Genomic DNA, 22,311 nt, shown 5'->3' with positions numbered 1-22,311 from the left:
GCTAGACTAGAACCCAGAAAGCTGGCCCCAGAGCCTGAGGTCTTACTGGGGGCTACTCTGAACCTTTATTGTGTTGTTGAATGACTGGTTTTGGACAGGGTTGAGGGACCCAAGGGGCAGGGCAGTGAAGAGAAGAGGAGAAGTCAGAGACTGAAGGCTATGAGGATAGACACCTGAAAGAACTGCACCCACTCGCCGTGGTGGTAGTGGAAGGGGCCCTCCAGAGCCTCAGGCAGTTGGCTGGGGTCCACGTGGCTCCTGAGGGCCTTCAGCGAGGTCAGTACCTCCACCTATGAATGAAGAAAGAGTCAGAAGGCGCAGGAGACTCTCCCCAAAGACAACGGAGAAGGTCCTGCTCAGATCCCTGTCCAGCCACCACATCTCCCCCTGGGAAGATCTGGAGTGGTGTCCTGAGCAGTGAGTCTTCTCTGGAAGCTTTGATCAATCATTTGAACTGGACCCTGGTTATGGAATGGCACACACAGGGGCGCACGTACTGCTACTGCCAAGTCGGCGCTCAAGGCAGGCATCACCAATCAACTGCAGAACTCGGCTCTTTCCTCCATGTCGCCGCCCAGGCCTCTGCTCACCTGGACAGGTAGTGCAGGTAGCTGGCGAATGGATGCCTTCTCTCCCAGGAGGAGCACTTTGCTGATGAAGGCCGGAGCCAGAGCCTGTGAGGACAGCAGTTCTTCAGGGCTACTCTGTCCCCTCTTCCCCTTGTCACCTCCTCCTCCTCCCTGAGGGACATGCATAGGCATGTTGTGGTCGCCTGGGTGGGGGCTTTCTGTGGCTTGTTTAGAGTGAACCACTAGCATCAAGAGATAGCAAACCCAGGCTGTACTGCATGCCTTCCTTGGGGCCTCAGCTTCCCATCTATAAGACAAGGGGTCAGGTGGCCGGGTAAGCATACGTCAGACCTTCCCTTGTCCGATTGTACACAATGGCTAGCCAAGAGTCTTCTCTATCAGGAGTTTACGTGGCCCACGGCTAAACCAATCAGAGCCCTGTATTCCCCAGAACATGGGACTTAGTCGATGCGAGTCAATCAGCGCTAATATCAAGAAACTTTGTCTGGGGCCTCTCTCGCTGTATCCACGGAATCAAATGACTTCTAAGCTGCTAGAATCAACTCCAGGCTGTTAGAACAGGGGCTTGCCCCTTTAAGACAGCGGTCACTCTTTAAAAGCCACATCCCACAGCCTGAAGAGCCACCCCCCCCCACCTTCCTGCAGCTCTCTGGGATAGAGTTAACAAGAAGTCTGTGACTTGATTTTTTTATATGCACCTGGCTCTTCCTTGCTCTCTGACAGGAGTAGTATTTTGGGCTAAATCACATGATGTAAAACTTCCCACTAAACTCGCAAATTTATAAAAGACTGATGGTTCTCTCGCTCCTGGAATTGCTCTGGGAACTTTTGTAAGGAGACCCCTCTGTCCACCCCATCCCTCTTCTGGTGGTTGGTTCTCTCTCTCTCTCTCTCTCTCTCTCTCTCTCTCTCTCTCACACACACACACACACACACACACACACACACACACACACACACACACACACTTTCTCCCTTTCTCTCATCCTCACTCAATGAACCTCTTCTCTGGGTTTTAAAGGAGGCCCCCCCTTCTACTTTAAGGTCCTGCCGTGCTTGTGTCTCCCATCATGCACCAGTTCTCTCTAAAGTGTCACCTCTCACCTCAAGGCCCCACCATGCCCTGCGCCCCCTAGCCTAATTCAATGCATTTTCTGAAGGGAACCATTCATCAGCTCCCCTTCCGGCACCCGCAGCTACTTCTAAACCTCTTTATCACACTGAGCCAGCCAACACCTTTGGTCTAGAAGCCTGGCTGCACGGTTCCCTTAGTTGCCGCTGAAAGTCTCTGCCCAGGTTTTGCGACGCCAACCTTAAACCCTTAAGACTCTGAGCATGCCACATTCCCCTGGAGATTCCCAAGACCAGCCAGACTGAGGCCCCCTGACTGGCACTCACCTGTGTGCGTTGCAGGGCACTGACCAGAGCAGGACTCGGGGTTCCTTCCCTGACATCAATCACCATCAGTAGCCCCTTGGCTGCGTTGTCCAGCCTGCGGGTGGAAGACAGAAATCAGGTCCTGCAAGGCAGTCTGGGCTCAGGAGAACCTGATGGAAAGGTGAGGGAAACAGGCCGGCAGGAGTCGCCACTCTGCAAGACCAGTGCCTCCTCCAGGAAGCACCATGACTCCTTCTGCAGAATCCTCAGCCTCCCCTCCACCTTGCAGGCCCCAGGTTCATCACTGTGGTCACTGTGTTCCTGCATCACCACCCCTCTGAGGTCGGGGGCGTGGCTCAGAGGTTGTGGGTGAGCCTAACCTCCCGCCTATTTCTTTGTGTAGGCAGGACCCCCAGTTGGTTGAGGGTTCACCAGCCCCCACCTGTGGCTTTCTGATCTGGAGAGACCACACTAGTGACCCAACTTCCCCAGCCAATCACTGGGCTAGGTGGCGTCACATGACCTATCTTTTCCCAATGAGGTGAGAAAAGCTAACTGAATGGCTTCAGAAAAACTCCTTTAAGGAATTCTTCGAAGGAGGGAGGAAGGTGTTGGGGAGGGACTGAGGGAGGTAACCAGAGCTATAAGAAAATTCCCTACTTTGTATAATTGCTATAACTCGTTGCAGGGAAATGAAGAATTCTGGCCTCAAGGCAAACACCCAGAGGCTGTTCTGAACTTGGACATAAGTCTCTTGCACCCAGAATGCCCCCTGCTCACCAGAGTGGGCAGGACGGTAACTGCTTCCCAGGTCCCGGACTGGCCTAATTACAGGCCTAGGTCAAACAGGTGTCTTCCCCAGACCTAGCCAGGGCCCTCAGACTTTGAGCAGCGGGGGTGGGGGTGGGCTTGGTAGGCGAGGTCCTGGAGGCTGGTGGGCTGCAAGTGCCCTCAACCAGTCTGCTGGCCAAGGGGGTCTGAAAGATGCCCCCGGCTGTCTTAGAACCTTACCCCACCAGTTCACGAACACAGCCCTCATGGCCCACGTTGCTTTGTGACCCTCTCACTTGACAAGACTGTATGAGAACTGATGGGTTCGTCTGTACAACATATCCACTGCCTGCCCCGAGCAAGGGGGGCACAAAGGCTTGCTCTGGCCACCCCAGGTGGGGAACCGACTCAGAGCAGACAGGCAGTAGACTGAGAGGAGCTGACATTGCCTTTCCCCCTCATCCCAGTTGCTTGTGGCCTTACCCGGGCTCCCTGGTCATTTGTGGGGCAGGGTGCGTCTCAGAGGGGGAAAGTCATTCCCCCAAGGTCACAGAGCAAAGTGGGTGGAGAGATGTTTCCAGGGTTCTGTCTACCACAGGGTCATTTTCCACCTACCGAAAATCTGGTGTCCAGTGGCCTGTAGGGGGCAGGTGACCTGCAGGGGACAGGGGGCTCTGCGGAAGGGGTGGCAAAGAAGGTTTCAAGGAATTTCATGAGCAGCACCCTAACCTCTGCTCAGATGTTGAACCTCCAGCTGGCTGGGGTTCTACACTACAGGGTAGAGTAATGACACCTTTGCATGTCCTGGTGGGAGCCTGTGGCTCAGAAGCCAAGCTTCTCCCCAGCCATGAAGTCTGAACCATGGGCTAAGGGGCTAGAAGTGGGAGAGACCGGGGGCTGGAGATCAGCCCAGGCCATGCATCACGTGTGCTTAGTCTTGTGTGTTTGTGTGTGTGTGTGTGTGTGTGTGTGTGTGTGGTGTGTGCGCGCACACGTGCACAGGTGTTTGCATGTAGGGGTGCCAAGGCCAGAGGACAACCTCGGGTATCCTCAGAGGCTCCCTACCTTTTTCATTGAAACAGGCTTTCTCATTGGCTGGAACAAGCCGGTTAGGCTAGGCTAGGCTGGCGGATCTCTGTATCTACAAATGTGCCCCATCACGCATGTCCTTTTGTACGTGGGTTCTGGAGTTACAGCTCAGGTGACCTTGCTTACAAGGCAAACATTTTGTTGACTGAGCTATGGCCCCAAACCCTGGCTCTTTAATTCTCTCCTTCACCCACTCACTCATTCAATTACCCTGTCTTTTATTTACTCAACAACACTTAGATCTCTGATGCCGCCTTCCGGGAGAAGCCTTTCCTGGCTTCCTGGCTGAAGTCTCCAATCTGGCCACATCAGTGTCCCTGGGAACCTTACAGGAATGCGGACTCTCAGGCTGTACGCATGTGCAGTGCTGGGAATAAGTCGAGTGATTGGAGCCAACAGCTCACCTAGCCAATCTACGACTCTGGTACACTCCCAGGTCAGAGCTGTGGGTTCCTGCTGTGTGTCTGTGGAGGGTCCCACACACACCTCTCCTCTCTCCCACCGGCCTGAGATGGCCCTGGCTGAAGGAACAGAGCCCATCAGCCACCCAGCACCTAGCCTGTGAACACGCGGTGGATGGAAGGACCTGGGGCCTCTCCACTACACACCTGGCAGAGGGGTGACGGTATGGTAGTGCCCCCTTACCTAGGGACACTGCATAAATAGGACAGCAACTCTGTGACCTCCAAGGCGGTACACCATGGCGCCTCCCAGGCCTCCTCCATGGTTGACACCAGAAGTAGAGGTCGCCCCACCCGGTCCCGACCACCTGAAGGAGAGAAGACACATGAGCAATGACAATTCTGGGGGACCCTCCATGGAAGCTGCCTCTGTGACTCTCCAGGTCTTTGCCTACACTGATCTTTCTGCCTGGAGTGCCCTTTCTTCTCTTCCTTCTGTGACCCCCAAACTCCTGTTCATCCTCCAAAGGCCCAGCTTCAAAGCCACTCCCTGAGAAAAGTCTCTCCAAATTCTTCTTCAGCACAGAGTCGGCTCACTATCCTCTATCTCAGTATAATGCATGTACCCCCATTATAGTGCCTGCACCCCAGGAAACAAGCTGGTGCAGTGAGCTCTGAGGTCATGCAGACTGGTTCCCATCCTGACTTGCTGTGTGTCCCTGGGTAAAGTCTGTGCATCTCTGAGCTTTAACTTTAATCTATCTGGTGAGATAAATACAGTCCAAGAAGATGAGGTTTCTTTGGGGATTCGGGGAGCCAGGTCCTGAGCGTGTCCAGCACTCAGCCAGGAGCAGAGAGTGCATCTGTGGTACCTGGGCACCATCTCTCACCACCTCACTCAGACCACAACAGGCTGAACTTGTGAGTTCTTCTCCAGCTGTGTATTCTTTCATTATTATTATTATTATTATTATTATTATTATTATGTATGCAATATTCTGTCTGTGTGTGTGCCTGCAGGCCAGAAGAGGGCACCAGACCTCATTACAGATGGTTGTGAGCTACCATGTGGTTGCTGGGAATTGAACTCAGGACTTTTGGAAGAGCAGGCAATACTCTTAACCTCTGAGCCATCTCTCCAGCCCCCCCACCCCAGCTGTGCATTCCTCTTCTAGAAACGGGGGCTGTGTGTCTCACTGTCTCCCTGGGACTCAAGGCCCAGGATGTCAGCCTAGCTGCAGGACCTTCCTTCATCCAGCTCTGTTTGTCTGGTGTGCCCCACCCATCCCTCGCTATTGAAAACCTCTCTGTCCCCTGGTCTGGCCAAGGCAGCGCTTCCATATCCCCAACTCGGGTCCTACAGGAAGCTGCCCCGACAACTCCACTGCCTCCTGGGATTGGCTCAGGACAGCACCAGAGTGTGGATGCCTGAGGAGTTGGCCAGCACATGGAGTTTAGAACAACGCTACCCAAACTCTGTAAGTCTGGGAACTTGCAGAGTGCAGAAGGATCCAGTAGCCCAACTTGCCTCCTCTCCCTGGCTCCCAAGTGGTGCAGATGGAGTCAGTCCCCAGGCCCAAGTTGGAGTAGCAAGAGGGTCAGACACTGGGTGTGCTGGGACATGGCAACCATGTGACCAGAGCCTGGCTCTGCCTGCCCACCAAATGCTGCTTGGGTCAGGAACAGAGCAACAGACAGGAGGAGCCATCCTTGTCCACATGAATTGCTTTTCACTGGATCAAGGAACTCTCTGTGCTCCAAACACTGCCCTTGTCTGGTGGGCAGAACCAAAATATCATCTCTAGCCCCAGAAAACCTTTCTGCTATGGGCATGCTGGGTGACCAATGTCACATGGAAATAGGTAGGAGAGCAGGAGGTTCCTATAGCCACTGCAGGCGGTGGTGGTGCACGCCTTTAATCCCAACACTCAGGAGGCAGAGGCAGGCGGATCTCTGTGAGTTCGAGGCCAGCCTGGTCTATAAGAGTTAGTTCCAGAACAGGCTCCAAAGCTACAGAGAAACCCTGTCTCGAAAAAACAAAAACAAATAACAACAACAACAACAAAAATTCAATAAAGCTTCAACAGATGACTGGGACACCAGCAGGTGGCTCCTTCATCTGCAGGGAGATGGGGCCAGGGAGATGTGGAAATCAGGAGTCGCAAGGTGGCAGGACAGTTAGTTCCCAAAGGCACAGGGTCCTTCCTGCTCCTGACCTTAACACGTACTGTTCCCTGTTTCTGAAATGCTGTTCCCAACATTTACATGGCTAACTCCTAAGCTTTCCTGGCCTCTCCTACTGGAAGCCTGGGCCAGGAGCATTCATTATCTGCTTTCCTAGTTCCTAGACATTTTCTTTATGTTGGATTGAAGTTTCCCTAATGCTAGAACAAAATTTGTGTGGGTGCAGGGGCCACATGGGCTCATTTCACACCACAGTGCTGAGTCTGGGGCTCGGGAAACAGTGATCGAATAGCTTTGAAGCGGAAGTAAAACTCCTGAATGGAAGTTTTCACATTTCACATTTCACAGCATGGAAGCTGTGAATACCTGGTCCAAAGCCCGTTGGTGGCAGAGCCCTTGTTCGCTCACCAGAGCCCGGAAGAATTATTAACAGAGGCTCACAGATGCTTACTTCCTTGAAGGATTGCCCTTAGCTGAACTAGCATAATGGCTCGCCCTGCATCCCATTTCAGGATCAGCCTGCGGTTAATGATTGACAGACTCAGGATCAGTCTGCAGTTAATGACTGACAGACTCAGGATCAGTCTGCAGTCAATGACTGGCACACCCAGAGTCAGCCTACAGTTAATGTCTTGTGTACCCAGATATTAATTCTGACCCCTTGCCTTAGGCAGTCAACTGGTATAACCCACACTTCGGAGCCTCTCAGGGTCTGGCATCACCTTGCTTGTCCGCCTGCCTGCCTTACTTGGTTCTGTCCCATTCTCACGGGGGCCTTCCCAAGAATCTTAGTCTCAAACTCAGCTTCTAGGGAGCCTGACCCACACCTTGGCTTACTTGCTGAAGTCTGGAGAAATGGGTGGATAGATGTTTGGGTGGATGGACAAGTGGACAGATAGGTGGATGGATACCTAGAAATGGCTTTCCTCTAATCCATGCCTGTTGTTGGAAACCTTCAGCCTCCTGGGCCTTCCCCCTCTTCCCCCAACCAGCATCTGAGAATGCTCTGCCCCTTCCACTCCCCCCTGAACCCCAGAACCTGGCAGGCAGACTATCCCGGAGTGGAGAAGCTTGACTCCCAGAGTTCCAATCCTGGGCTCACGCCTGCGACACTCCTCCAGGCCAAGTCCTCCACCTAAGGGACCTGAAGAATCTTTCTGGAAGCCAGGCAGCTCTCCAGACAGTGGGGTGGAGCCAGATGTTCTGGGGAGAGCTGTTCCATCTGGGGAAGAAGAACAACAAAGCAGGGACTGTCATACAGGAGACACACTTTCCGAGAGACAGCATTTTGTCTTCCACCCGAAGGATGATAGGCTTATAGCATGACCTGCTCTTTGCCAGATAATGCTAATTCCCTTCCTTCTGGTAAGTCTTTGAACCCTCAGAGCAAGCAACTCTGTGATGTAAACGATGTCCCACCCCCACCCCACCCCTCAGCAGAGAAGGAGGCTTGAACTCAGAGAGATTAAGTGTCTGGGCAGCGTCACACAGCATGAGGTAAAGCTGGAATGTGAACCCAAACAGACCAATGAATGGACTTGCTCAGCTCTACACTCCTGAGCCGTCTTTAACCCCTTGAGACCGGGACAGTTTTGTGGTCCCTGTCCCTCACAGCCAGAGCCTCCTGCACCAGGTAAGCCTGGTTCTTGCCCTGCTGAATGTGAGTTCTTACCTTTCCCCAGAGCCTTGGTGCCGCAAGGCTGTAGAGAGTTGAGGGGGCTCAGGGCTTTCTCAGTGGGCAATGGGGGTGCCCTCTGTGCTTTCAAGAAAGAGAACTGGAGCCCAGGAGCTGGGGACCCACGGGCGGAGGTGTTCCTACTGAGAAAGGCCTCAGACTTGGATGCTCTACCGTGTCCTGGTGTGGTCTCCTCTGTTTCGGAAGCTAGGGCTGCAGGGGCAGCTGAGGACAGGATGGGAGAGAATATTTCCCTTGTCCCAGACCTGAGCTGGACCATGGCTGCTGTCATTCCCAAAGGCCTTCGCATCTTAGAGGATGCTGGCTCTTTTTCACTGTCTTCTAACAGAGCAGAGGTACAGTTCGGTGGCTTCTCCGGGACACCAACGTGGGGCTGCTGGGGCTGTGTCTCTGCAGTGTGGGCAGATGGTTTGTGCCTGGCCTTTCTTCTTGAGTCCCCACTGTAAGGCTTCTCTCCCGAGCCTGCTGGCTTTGCCCATGCCAGTCTTCCCAAGGGAGGTCCCTCATCATGTCCTGGGAGAGGTAGGACCCTTCCAAGCACAGGTGCTCCCTTAGTTTTGGATGTCTCCTCCTGTGATCCTTGAGTGTCCACACTGAGTGTCACTACCTCCCTGTCTAAAGACCCCCTTCTGCACTGTTGGGGAAAGCCCAGGAGAGCCACATATTCCCCCTCCAGGCCCTGGTTGACCTCACTGTCCATTCGAAAGGACATCTGCCCTGGCCTTGTTGGCTCCACCTTGATGAGCCCAGGATACTTGCTGCTAAACAACTTCCCTTTATCCTTAGCCCAGCTCTGGACCACAGACCCCTCACTGCCCAAGGAGCTGGCCTTGCCTGACTCCTGGGGGCTGCTCAGATGGAGTACCTCTAGTGGACAGGAATCCCCATCTGAGGAGGGGACATTCATTCCTGGGGGTCTGTCATCTATAAACTCTGGGCTGGTAATCCTGGTCCAAGGCACAGGTGTGATTCCATTTTCTGAAGCCACGAGACAGTTGTGTAAGGGACGCCCCTCAAAGTCACTGTTGATGGCTTCCAGCCATTCTGGGGTGAAGATTAGAGAGTAGGAGGTCTCGGGAATAGGCTTCTTGTCCACCTCTCGGAGGTCTGTGGAGAGGCACTTGAGCGTCATGTGGACAGACTGCTCCTCCCAGGACTCCACTTGAAGGTAGAAGTCGCCCTGGCGCAGCAGCAGCGGGTTGAGTGGCGCCAGGTGGACCACGACCTCATCCCGCAGACACAGCGGCCAGCCCTCATGCAGGAAGAGGCAGTGGGTGTAGAGGGCCTGCCGAGAGAAGGGGGCATCAGAGAGACCCAGGGTACCTCGGTTTTGGTCAGTTTCCTTCCCTCTCCCACATGGAACCTCAAATAGTCAGGGAATAGGCAAAGGCAAGATGGATGCCCAGAACCAGGCACCGAAGAGGCCATTGCTGTCAGGGTACAATGGGGTCACTTACTCTTACCCTTGGCATTGGCCTTGAAGATACTTGCTAAATTTTGGGCCTGAAGGGAAGGCCCGTGCTCCAGGTACATTAATTAATCAGCAAGTCTCTTCCATGGCAACCCTGCTTGCTTCATGGCCCTCTTCTTCCTGTTTACCCACCATTTCTCCCAACTCAGCTGGAGCCTTAGCCACCCCCCTTTAAAGTCAGGAAGGCACAGATCGGAGGTCTAAATGGGTTGTTTGTACACGTAACTGAACTGCTCTGAGATTTGATTTCTTTATCTGCAGATTGGAATTAAGTAAATCGCAGCAGTATTCCCGGGCTGGCACGAGACAGATTGAGTATGGATGCGAGGAAGCCAACACAATGCTTGGAGAGTGTTCAGAGAACATGAATTCACTCCCTTCTGAAAAAGTGTGTGGGGATGTGTGTGCATCACAGGGCAGCGCCCGTGTGGAGGTCAGAGAAAAATTCAGTGTCCTGGATTCTCTCCTACCATCTTTACGTGGGTTCCAGACATCGAATCCGAGACACCAGGCTTGTGAGGCAAGAGCCTTTAACGACTGAGTTATCTCCCCAGCCCCAAGTTAAAATAACCCAGAAACAGTTTTGAATGAGAAGTCAGGAGACTTGCCCCTGCCACTGTCCTGCTGGCTGACCTTGCAAAGGCCACCACCATTTTTACATTCTGCCATTGCAGTCTCTCTCTTACTCATGGGAGTTGGGGTGGTGATGCTGAGCCTCAAAGAGGTAACATGGATTCCCCATGTTCCCAGTGACTGAGTCTTGATGTGAATGAGAGCCTGGCCTCAAAGGACTTACTGTGAGGCCCTCTTTGCTCCTGTCTATTCTGAGGTGACATGAATTTATCCATGACAGCCAAATCAAATGTGCCTATATTTAAAAATAAAAGTTGGGAAATTGCAACGGAGAAAGGAGGGGACAGGACAAGTGGTTTTGACTTTTTTTTTTCTTTTCTTTTAAGACAGGGTCTCGTGTAGCCCATGTTGGCTTAGATCTCGCCATGTAGCTGAAGATGACCTTGAACGTATGATCCTCCTGCTTCTACCTGCTGAGTGCTGACATCACAGGAAAGCATCATCGTGCCATTTACAGAAACGAATTCAAACCCAGGGCTTGCGCACGCTAGGCAAGCGCGCTACCAACTGCGCTGTGTCCATCCCTGCAAATGTGTTTGAACAGACGGACAAAGTGACAGTTGTGTGGCTTGTCAGGGAGAGCAAAAGGGAGGTGGGAAGGAGGATCTTCATGAAACATGGTCAGGGGGTCATGGTGAGGCCACCAGCAAAGACTTCTGGGAGATATTACATTCCACTGTTCCCATTCAGGAGCAGTTGCCATGGAGGCTTTCCCGCCAGGTGCTGTGGGTCCTAAGATTGGCTGTGTGGCTCTTGATGCTGGGTGGCAGCCGGTTCAGGGTAACTAACAATAGCTTAAGGGCATTGGTAAATCTCTGAGGGAGGGAGGAGAGCAGAGGGAATCGGAACTTTGTTGGTGATCTCCTTGCTATTTTCCTAGAACAGTCTCCTTTGGGAGGGGGATGATGGGGGGGTTGTGTGTGAATCTTAAAACCCAATTCCTCTGGTCAACAGTGATTGGTCTAGCCATTGACACGTGACCATAGTCTGGCCAATCAAGATCTTTCCTAGTGCTTGTTGTGGCTGCTGGCCAACAGGGAGAAGTAGGAAGCAGAATGTGTCTTCCCGTGGATTGATGGGGCAAATTCATGGCCTGAATAGGGACTAAGTTGTTTTCTTCTATTGCCTAAAACACTTGTCTTGGGGGCTGGAGAGATGGCTCAGAGGAGAGGAGCACTTCCAGAGGTCCTAAGTTCAATTCCCACCAACCACATGATAGCTCTCAAACATCTATAATGAGATCTGATGCCCTTTTCTGGCTTGGAGGCATACATGCAGACAGACCACTGTATACATAATAAAGAAATAAATCTTTAAAAAATAAAACAAACAAAAAAACCCACTTGTCTCTCCACCTCGACCCAGGAGTTGCCATTCCCCTCTGGATGAGCAGTAACTCTTAAACACCTTCCCCTTGGGGCTGGAGATATGGCTCAGCGGTTAAGAGCATTGCCTGCTCTTCCAAAGGTCCTGAGTTCAATTCCCAGCAACCACATGATGGCTCACAAACATCTGCAATAAGGTCTGGTGTTCTCTTCTGGCCTGCAGGCATACATGCAGACAGAATATTGTATACATAATAAATAAATTTAAAAAAAAAAAAAAAAAAGAACCCTCCCCTTAGCCACCATATTCCTTGCTGGGGAGACACGCCTTGCCCACCTCCCTCCCTTCTCAATACCAGCCCTCTGAGCTCCTGGGAGAGCTTGCTATGGCAGCCACACGATGTCCCCACTTACGCAGGCTGCCTCCCTCACTTGCTCACACAGGCGCTTGGCAGGGATGAGGAAATCCAGGAGGAAGCTCAGCCCGTCTCCCCCAAAATCAGAGTCCAGTAGCCGGAACACCTGACCCAGAACAGTAGGGGCGGTGGCTTCAAACGGCGGGTAGAGCCCTGCCAGGGCGTGCTGGATGGCCATGTCGAGGGCGGAAGCATCCTGCTGGGAGCAACAGGGAGGAAGAGTGGCTACAGAAGCAGAGAGAGAAGGAGCAGTGACCACTCCTGTGACCTTCAGGACCCCTGTGAGTGCGACCTTGCTGACTCCACTGGCTGGGGACAGTACTTCACTTCACTTAGCCTAACTCAGGAACTCAAGCCTGTACCTTCCTGCCTCTGCCCAGTGATAGCCCCACATCCCAACCAGACTCCATAGCGGTATGTCCCCTGCAGCTGCCTTCTTGATTCCCCCACCCGCAGCAGCCCTCAGCCACGTCACACTCAATGGTCTCTCCCTTTCTAGCTCACCCACCTGTGACTCCTCCCCTGCCTACTTCTATCACCAGTTTCACACAACCATCTTCTCTGCCTCGCAGTCTCTGGTCTTCTATAGTCACCCTGAACCAGGACTCAGTCTTCCTCAATATCCCTCAAGGGCTCCCCCTGGCTTCAGGATGCATCCAGCAACCTGGGTCTAACTGCTGTGCATGATGCCAGCCTCCCTCAACCCTGCTGTCTCTGTGCCTCCACCATGGTGGGCAAGTCTCATCTCCAGCCTTTACCAGTGTTGTCCCTTCTTCCAGAACATCTATCTGTCTCTTTCTCACCTCTCCTGGCAACTCCTTCTTTATTTAACCTCAAGACTCAGGCCAGCTCTTGCCTGTTCTGGAAGGTACTCTATGACTTCACACCTGCCTCCATCCAGTGAAGTCAAGTGTCCTCTCCTCTCGTGCCTTATCAGAGAAGTTCCCACACTGACTTCTAGCCCCCAAAGGGTAAGTGTGGCAGAAAGGACCGGCCCCAAAGGTGCCTGCATCCAAATCTCCACAGTCTGTGAATACAGGCAGAGGGGACTGAAGGCAATAAACCAAACTCTGAGGCAGGGGAGAAGCTATGCCCCACACTTAACCAGATTCCAAAGGCAGGGGTGTGGGACAGAGGCCCTGTCCTTCCTGTCTGTAGTTCATCCAGAGCAGGCCACCTCCACGTTGGCAGAATAAGTGAGGGAGTGAAAGAATTCAAGCCTACAGCTGAACTCTGAAGGAGGGTGGGTTGGGTCAGATGTGGGCATGCTGCCGAGCTGTGGGGTAGGAAGGGGAGGTCACTCCCTAGAGCTGGAGGAGGGATCCTTGGTGTGGCAGAACAGGGAGGGGTTTACTGCTGGTCTTCCTAGTGACCCAGCCTCACCCACCCGCCAACCCTTGTTTCCATTGACATAGTCTGCATGAGAATGGTCCCACAGGCTCATATGTTTGAATACTTGGTCCCCAGTTGGTGGAACTCTTTGGGAAGGATTAGGAGGTGTGGCCTTGGAGGAGGTGTGTCACTGGGAATGGAATTTGAGGTTTCAACAGCTAAAACCATTCCCAGTTAGCACTCTTTGCCTTGTGCGTGTAGATAGACACAAACTCTCAGCTGCTACTCCAGCATTACTGCCTGTAGCCTTGCTCCCCGCCATGATGGCATATACTCTAATCCTCTGGAACTGTAAGTCTCAAAGAAACCCTTTTTCCTATACATTGCCTTCATCATGGTGTCTTTATAGCACTACAAATGTGGCTAAGACATCCACCAACCTGGAGGCAGGGAAAAAAAGAGATCACAAATGCCATCCCAGGACATAAACACGGTAAGTCTGCTGGGCCTGCATCCCTTTATATATGCGCCCACTCCACCCTGCCCAGGCTGGGACACCAGCACACCTGGCTTCTGCCTCCTTGTGTGGCCTTGACTAGGGACCTGCTCTCTCTGGACCCCATCCCTAGCTGTGCTGTTTGCTTTGTTTCTGGAAATGCCTTTACTCGTGATATTCAGCACCTGTACAATGAAAACTGTTGGTTTGGTTTGGTTTTATCATATACACCCACTCTGCAGAAAGGTACTGTCTTAGTTAGGGTTACTATTGCTGTGAAGAGACACCATGACCATAGTAACTCTTTTTTTTTTTTAATGATTTTTAAAAATTTTTTTAAAATTTCATTTTACATTCCAACCACAGCTCTCCCTCCCACCTCTCCTCCCGCTCCCCTCACTTCCCCCGCAACCCACCCCCATCCACTCCTCCCAAAGGGTAAATGCTCCCATGGGAAGTCAACAAAGCCTGGCTCATTAAGTTGAGGGAGAACCAAGCCTCTCCTCCCTGCATTAAGGCTGAGCATGGCATTTCACCATAGGGAATGGGCTCCAACAAGCTAACTCAGCACCAGGGAAAGATCCTGGTCCAACTACCAGGGGCCCCCCAGATAGACCAAGGCAACTCTTAGAAAGGAAAACATTTAATTGGGGCTGACTTATAGTTCAGAGGTTTAGTCTATTATCATCATGGTGGGACATAGTGGTTATATAGGCAGACATGGTGTTGGAGAAGGAGCAGAGGGTTCTACATCTTGATCCATAAACAGCAGGAAGAGACTGCCATGCTGGGTGTGGCTTGAGTATATATGAGACCTCAAAGTCCTCTTCCACAGTGACACACTTCCTCCAACCAGGCCATATGTGCTTCAGACAAGGCTACATCTCCTAATAGTGCCACTCCCTATGGGCCAAGCATTCAAACACATGAGTCTCTGGGGGCCATACCTATTCAAATCACCAAAGGTATATAATTGTGTTCCTATCTCAAAAGGAATAGGGAAGAGAGACATAGAAAGAGAGAGAGCGGGAGAGATCCTACACTAATGGTCTCTTGTTCAATGTCACATACAATGATACTACTGCTAAGCCTGGGCACTCCATCTTCCTGGTAAAGAGTCAGAGCTAACCTTGCCCAGGGTCTTAGGGAGAAAGAGACAGAGTGTGAATCCAGTCCAGACCCAAGGCAATGAAGATGGCTCACTCTCCCCTCCCCCCTCGCTCTCTGACTTCCCACTTAGTCTGGGATCTGCTCCTTTCGGGGTGGTCTGTCCTGGATTCTAGTGGTGCCTAAAGAAACCACAAGAAGGAAGGCAAGGCTTGCCCGCTGAGCCAGCCCAGGCTTGCACAGGCTGCCGGCTCTTGCCACAGGCTTTAGCCATCTTCAGAGGTGGCTGGATGGTGGGAAATTGCGACAAGTGGACAGGCTACACTCTTGACTCACTTCCTACCAGAGACTCAGAACTGTCCAAGAATTCAGGAAGAACATGGTAGAAAGGCCCCAGAGGCTTCGAGAAGGAATGTTGGCCCCTTGCCATCACAAACGAGCTGAGCAACCCAGCCCTGGACCACAGGAGTCCAAGTGCTGCTGCCAGACTCTAAATGATTGCTATGAAACTTGATAGACACGCTTCCATTCCTTCCTAGTAAGGCAGTCATGACTCCTTGCAGGAGCCAGTCTCAGATGGGTGCCGAAAAGGAAGGAGGCAGGACCAGCTCCCTTTGCAACAGGGGCCAGGGAAAGAGCCCAGTACACCAGTCAGGGATGAACATATAAAATGGAGCCCCCATTTCCTTTTTGAAGAGCTGGGTTGGAACCCAGGGTCTGTGCATGCGAGATGAGGTGTAGCCCTTGACCTTCCCCACTAAGCGGTGCCTCCAGCCTTTGGTGTCTTGAGATAGGTTCTCACCAGAAGCTAAGGCTAACCTCGAACTTATGCAGCCCAGGCTGGCCTCCAATTCCTACCTCTGCCTCCGAAGCACAGGGACCACAGGTACGCACACTGCTGTGGGCTGTATACTTCTACCTGAGGCTCTTTGCAGTGAACTTTCGTCACCCTACAGCTGAGTTTTGTCAAGAAAAATCAGCAAGCGCAGTGCACAGATGAATGCATTTTTACCTATGCACCAATCCTTGCAACTATTACGCAGCTCAGTATATAAGAGTTCTGTCACCCCCACAAAGAGGCTCTCTCCTAGCCAAGTGCCCCCCCCTTCTAAAACTAGGCTTCTATTACAATGTACAATGCTTTTAAAGAAAATTTTCCATACAGTATGACCCAGAGAATGTGAGTAGGTCCAGACAAAGCCCAAGTGGGCATTAAGCAAAGTTGCCCTGAGGGCAGCAAGGGGCAGGGGCCTCAGACGGCAGCCTTTTAATTTTCTTCTGAGCTTGCTGCGTTTTCCAAACATTCTGGAAACAGTGAGTGTAGCCTTTATAACCAGGGGGAAAACATAAAAGTGTGATCATGTGCTTTTAAGGCTGGCTCCTTTTTCAAATGGTCTCTCCAGATGTTGTTAGCTGGGCCTTCTGAGATGTGGGCTGGGCTGCCTTGAAGGTCCAGATCTTTCCACTGACTCCGCAGGGCCAAGCTTCTAGTCTCATTTGGCTGGGCTGCTTCCCCCTCCTCCTGGGCTGGCGTGGGCAGGGTCCTAGAGCCACCTGTGGGAAGGCTGAGTTGCAGCTTGGGGGTGGAGAGCACTCGCCCACTGTGTACAGGCCTGGGTTCCATCCCCCACCACAAATGAAGAAGGAAAAGGCTAAGAAGGTGAGACCCTGACTATGCCAGGTGACTTTGGCCACAGTCTCCCCACCTGTAAAAAGGAGGCACAGGAACGCTCATACCTCCTCAGAGAATTTTCTTGGCGCCGCTGACTATGCGGTGAAAGCAGAAACTTGGAGCTGCTAGAAGTGCAGAGACTGACTGCTGTGTCATTGAGTGTCTGCTGCACGCTCAGCCGCACACCGACGTCTACATCACATCCACATCACACCCGCTCCCCAAGGCTCAGACCATCAGGGAAGACGAGGCAGATTTTAAGAGTCATGGGTCTGAGATGACCAGCTGGCTTTAGAGTCTCAGCCTAGACAAATTCCAGAGCATCCTCAGAACTGCTGGGGAGGACGGCATCTCCTGGAGAGGACAGGGTGTCAGCACTCATGAACTCCCAGCAGCCGTGGTCACCCGCACAGGACCCGCACAAGATCAAGCCAGCCACTTTCCAGCAGGAGAGGCCCGTGAGCCTTCCCTCCCACTGCTGAAGGGGAGCTATTGACAGGTGACGGCTTCTGCAAGGGGTCGAGTCCATTCCCTTGAGAAGGTAGCCCCTGGGAGAGTGACCAATCTCCACCCCCATGTGTATATGGGCAGCACAAATTGGACTCCATGGGTTATTAAAAGAAAACCAACATAGGACACAGAGCTGGGAGAAAGTGAAGATATATGTGAGACATGATCAAAATACATTGTATACGATCATGAAATTCTCAAAGAATTAATAAAAGTGTTTTGTGTTCTGCTTTTTGGTTTTGGTTGTTTGTTTTGTTTTGTTAAAGCACTGGGCATATCTATTCTAGGGCTGTTCTAGAATTCTCCACGTAACTTTGTTCCCGAAGGTGTGGGGTAAGGGTGTGGTTTTTAAGTAGTCTGGTGGTTGGGTGCTGGGGAAATTTCAAAGGCCAGGCCCTGTCCCATGTTCCTGCTACTGCCCAGGAGAGTTTAATGAGAGAGTTTGCTGGTGATACACAGAAGCAGGTGAATGAGAGGAGAAACACCCACAGACCCTTGCCGAAGACCCCCCAACATCCACCTCAGAGGAACAACAGGCCTGGGACACGTAGTGGAGTGTCCCTGAGACCCCGCTTTGCCTGATCTACTGAGAATTCAACCAGTCCCAGTGTTTTGAAGGTTGGCCAAAGCAAGCACAGCTGTGGGCCAGCTGCTGCCCAGCAGGTGTCAGGCTGCGACCTCCAGTTCCTAGGACTCTCCTCATGAACTTGTCTAGGCTGAGGTCCCAAAGTCAGCTCCGTGGCTGCCCGGAAAGTTCCTGCTCACATCCAACTCAAATTGCTTGCGCTTTTTGTCTGTGTGTGGGTGGATGGAGGCTGGAGTGAGACTCCGGCTCTTTCTTTATAAACAAACTTTCAAAACTGGAAGAACAGCCCAGATACAGTGAACCAGGACAGGAGTGGGTGTCAACAGAGCTACATTCAGCTCCAGCTCAGTCATGTGGCATCCAGGAAATTATTTCTGCTTCTCTGAGTTCTCCCTAGTCTTATGTGTTTCCCTGTCTCTCTCTTGTGTCTCTGTCCTGGGGCACAACTTCTCACTAAGTCGTAAGATAACACAGTTGGTCCCTAGAACTGCCTCTGAGCTGCCCAGAGCAAGCCTTCAGGGTGTAGCCTGTGCTAAATCCATTCCATGCGTGATTTGTGTGGTCATTCTGGTAATTCTGTGGGTGGGGTATCATATCCCCGTTTTACAAGTTAATGCTGTCTTAGTGAGCAGGAACATCTCCTGAGGCTCCCTGTAGACTCTACACAGAGCTCCATCTGTGGCCCTCAACAGCATCAGGTGACTCCTTATTGCTTCAGCAGCTGGTCAGTCTAGTGCATAGGTCTTCCGTTCTACCTTCTCTGCTTCCTAAACAGATCCTACCCCATCAGGGCTCCCCTTCATTCAAATGCCCCATATGCAAGGTTTTCTTGTCATGCTCATGCACCTGGATTTGTTATTCATTTAATATTTATTCTTCATTATTTAATGTTTGATTTTCTTCCCATCCATTTTCAGAGTAAACCTTATTTATTGTCACGTGTTTGTGCCATTGAAATCATTTCCATAAAAACCTCCTCTAAGTGCCGCCTCATTTAGCCTATGGCATCCCCTCCTGAGCACCTGCTGTCTCTCCTTGCCCTGTACCCTCTCTGCTCACACTGTATCCTCTCTGCTTACACTGCATCCTCTCTGCTCACACTGCATCCTCTCTGCTCACACTGTGGCTCACACTGCGTCCTCTCTGCTCACACTGTACCCTCTCTGCTCACACTGTACCCTCTCTGCTCACACTGTATCCTCTCTGCTCACACTGCATCCTCTCTGCTCACACTGTGTTCTCTTTGCGCACACTGCGTCCTCTCTGCTCACACTGCATCCTCTCTGCTCACACTGCATCCTCTCTGCTCACACTGCATCCTCTCTGCTCACACTGCATCCTCTCTGCTCACACTGCATCCTCTCTGCTCACACTGCATCCTCTCTGCTCACACTGCATCTTCTCTGCTCACACTGCATCCTTTCTGCTCACACTGTATCCTCTCTGCTTACACTGCATACTTTCTGCTCACACTGTATTCTCTCTGCTCATACTGTACCCTCTCTGCTCACGCTGTACTGCTCCTACCCCAACTCTTGCTGGAGGGGCATCTCTTCTCCCAGTTTCCATGGCACCTGTGATTCCAGGCAAAAAATACAGACTCCACTTGGGCTCACCTACTTCCTCTCTAAGTACGAGAAGGAGCTGCAGGTTGAAGGCCAGCCCAGGCAACTTAGTGAGATACTGTCTCAAAACAAAATAACTAAAAAGAGAGTTGGAGATGTAGTTCAGTGGTAGAGCAATTACTTAGCATGCATGAAGCCCCAGGTTCAATCACTTTAAAAAATCACAGCCTTAAATCTCCTCCAGGGCCAGCAAAAATGGCTCAGCAAGTAAAGGCACTTGCTACCAAGCCTGGTAATGAGTTTGATCCCCAGAACTCACACTGCAGAATGAGAGAACCCACTCCTGCAAGTTGTCTTCTTTCCTCCACACGCCTGCTACAGCACAATACTTCCATATGCATACAGATACATGCACACAAAATAAATAAATAAAGATGTAATACTTTAAAAAGCCATTTCCTACAGGGACTGGAACACGGCTCAGACAGTAAAGTGCTTGCTGAATGAACACTCAGTAACAACCTGAGGGTCTGACTTCAGATCCTCAGCACCCACGTAGAAAGCCATGTGAGGTGGTGTGGGCCTGTCATCTAGAGACAGTATCTCTGGAGATCCATGGAGTTAGCCTTGCCAAAGCAGATTCAGTGAGAGACACCATCTCAAAGGGGGAGGGGCAGAGAGTGGCAGATAAAGACATTCAGCGTTGACTTCTGCCTCCTTATATATGCACACTCTTACACACTCACCTGAACACACACACACATATATACACATGAACATTTACATGCACATTGCACACACACACACACACACACACACACACACACAGACAGAGGGGAAAGCGTGCCCATCCTACCCACTCAGAAAACACTTCTCAGTCATCCTGAGGACCATCCCAGGTCTGACCCTTGACCTGAGAGTCTGAGGGTCATTGAGGGGAATTAAAATTAAAAAATAAATAAACGGTTCCATCAAAACTAGACTTCCGACAAAAAAATTGTTGTGGCACTAAGGTGGCTGTGTGGAGTTAGAAATCTGGCTGACCTACTTTGTACTTTCTGGAAGGATGACCTTGTCAGCCACCTAGGCTCCTGGGGCTTCAGATTTTTACCTGCAGTGAGAGGCCACAGTCTACAGTTAGAGCTGGTGGGAGTGGTATGCCCTGCCCCCCAGTCTTAGAGTGCCTAGCACAAGCTCTTGCTGAGAGGCTGACAACCATCAGCACAGGATGGACTTTAAACTGCTCCAAGAGCAGACTGTGCACAGGCTCCTGGTGTCTGAATTCGGGAGCCTGGCTTTGCACTCTGTGTGCACCGGTGTTGGTTCCTATTTCAGAACAGGCAGGTACGCAGGCGTCTGTATCCAGTGTGGGGAAAGGGATTTGTGCACGGCATTCATGCAGTGACCACACCTCTCTATAGAATTCTGAGTGTAGACCTGCACAGGAAGGGAAACCCATCCAAGCCAGCACGGTGAATCCAGGGGTGAGCACCCTGGCCCATCTCCCAGCTCCGTCGAAATCCCTTGAGATTTGCAAAATTGTTCCTGTGAATCCTGCCCAACCCCGAGTCTGTCTGGAATTGAACTAGGAGTCTCTGGAACAGACTTCACTTTGATTCCTTCTTCCCAGACACAGGCACAAAAGGCACACACAACTCTCCCTGAGGTCCCCTTCCCAGGGTGCCGGTCCAGGAAACCCAGGCACAGAGGTTCTGTGCCCCGCCCTGCCTCCCCCTTGCCCCCACCCCGGCCTTCTCCCCAGCTGCCTCTACACCTCATGAACATGGGAGCACCCCATGGTCTAACTAACATGTACACGTTTAACTTGCCAAACGCAGGCGTCTAAACTATAGCAAGCGCACCCAAGATTTGGTGAGCAATTCCCTCTCATCCGCTCTGCTTCCCTCAAGGTACGCCCTTTCCCAGAACTACTGTGCGGTGCTGGGAGGGGACTTCGGTTCCCACCTCATCCCAACCCCCCTACAGGACACAGCGCTGTCAATCAGTATACAGTTTGAAGTGCTAAAAACACCCGAAGTTTTCCGTATGACTCAAGGTCCAGAATTCCAGTTCAGATTTGCATTCTGGTTTGGAGCAAGATAAAAGCGTGCATCCCTGCAGAGAGGTCCAGACAGGACGCGGCCCAGGGGTGGATCTGAGCCCCTCTCTTGTCCTAACCCCTTGAGGGTCACTGAGTGCACCCACACCCACCCAGGGCTGTGCTGGGAGAAAACCCAGCCGAGTGCGGTGGTCCAGGCCCAGGAGGGCGTTACCATGGTGATGCTCCTCTGGTCCCGGCGTCGGTCGGCAGTTTCTGTCCCGCAGCACAGCACTGGCTCTCCTAACCCCGGAGCTAGTGCGGTGGGTGGACTGGGAACTCCCAACCCGGCTTCATCCCGAGGGGCAGCCTACTCGGGACAGGGAAGAGGGAGAGGGGACCCAGACTGAGGAGGCGAGAAATGGAACGGGGAAGGGGGGGAGGAGGGAGGCGGGCCAACCGCGGGGGGGGGGCGGGGCGGTGTCGGGACAGCGGCCCTTTGTGCGACGCCTTGCCCTGCGCCCGCCCTGTTGCCGGCGCGGGTGATGGGAGCCCAGCGTTCCGCCCACCTCGCAACCCCTGCTGGGGCCACCGGAGCCTTCTGGGGGGTGTTTGGCGCAGTCCGGTTCTCCCTTCAGAATCTCCTAACAAGACTGCCGAGTCAGAGTTGGCTTCTTGTCCCTATCTACAAGTCATTTTGTCACCTGAGCCTCAGTTTCCTCACCTGTAAAATGGGGAAGTGGTGGAGGCAATGCTGGTAAGGATAGCATCCCCTCCTGGAATTGGGGAGCAGTGGTCAACATCGGTCCTGATGGCATAATCCCAGGCTTAGAGTGGTGGCTAACACACCCAGCCTTCAAGTTCTTGAAGCTCCCATGACAGAGACCGGATTGCAGTGAGTTCTGCACAGAACACCCCAGACACTCAGCCTGCTGGTGCCTTGACCTAGGACTCCCAGTCTCTGGAATCAAGTATGGAGGGAGAAGGTGTGTTGTTTGAAAGGTGCTCTGGACTCGGTTTCCGGTGGGATGATTCTGGAGTTGTCCGTACAT

At 52.2% G+C, this 22,311-nt stretch overlaps 1 protein-coding gene across 3 annotated transcripts in view; it reads right to left on the bottom strand.

Moving 5' to 3' along the window:
* The window catches only part of Kiaa1755 (KIAA1755 ortholog), a 35,765-nt gene extending 14,086 nt beyond the window's left edge, over nucleotides 1-21,679 (bottom strand). The window contains exons 1-8 of one of the 3 annotated variants that reach the window (XM_087911054.1): nucleotides 21,433-21,679; nucleotides 11,952-12,149; nucleotides 8,085-9,393; nucleotides 7,452-7,634; nucleotides 4,473-4,596; nucleotides 1,989-2,082; nucleotides 591-674; nucleotides 174-290 (exon numbers count right to left, since the gene is read on the bottom strand). In XM_087911054.1, coding sequence (XP_087767180.1) covers nucleotides 174-290; nucleotides 591-674; nucleotides 1,989-2,082; nucleotides 4,473-4,596; nucleotides 7,452-7,634; nucleotides 8,085-9,393; nucleotides 11,952-12,131 — 2,091 coding nt within the window. In that variant the 5' untranslated portion in view covers nucleotides 12,132-12,149; nucleotides 21,433-21,679. Of the gene's footprint in view, nucleotides 1-173; nucleotides 291-590; nucleotides 675-1,988; nucleotides 2,083-4,472; nucleotides 4,597-7,451; nucleotides 7,635-8,084; nucleotides 9,394-11,951; nucleotides 12,153-21,432 lie in introns of all 3 variants that reach the window. The other 2 variants (XM_087911052.1, XM_087911053.1) reach the window with 2 other exon arrangements.
* Nucleotides 21,680-22,311: the final 632 nt, after the last annotated feature.

The sequence above is a fragment of the Myodes glareolus genome, chromosome 10 (assembly GCF_982192425.1).
Source record: "Myodes glareolus chromosome 10, mMyoGla1.1, whole genome shotgun sequence".
Classification (NCBI taxonomy): Eukaryota; Metazoa; Chordata; class Mammalia; order Rodentia; family Cricetidae; genus Myodes; species Myodes glareolus.
Note: the sequence above shows the minus strand (reverse complement) of the source record. Positions and strands in the feature narration are given on the sequence as shown.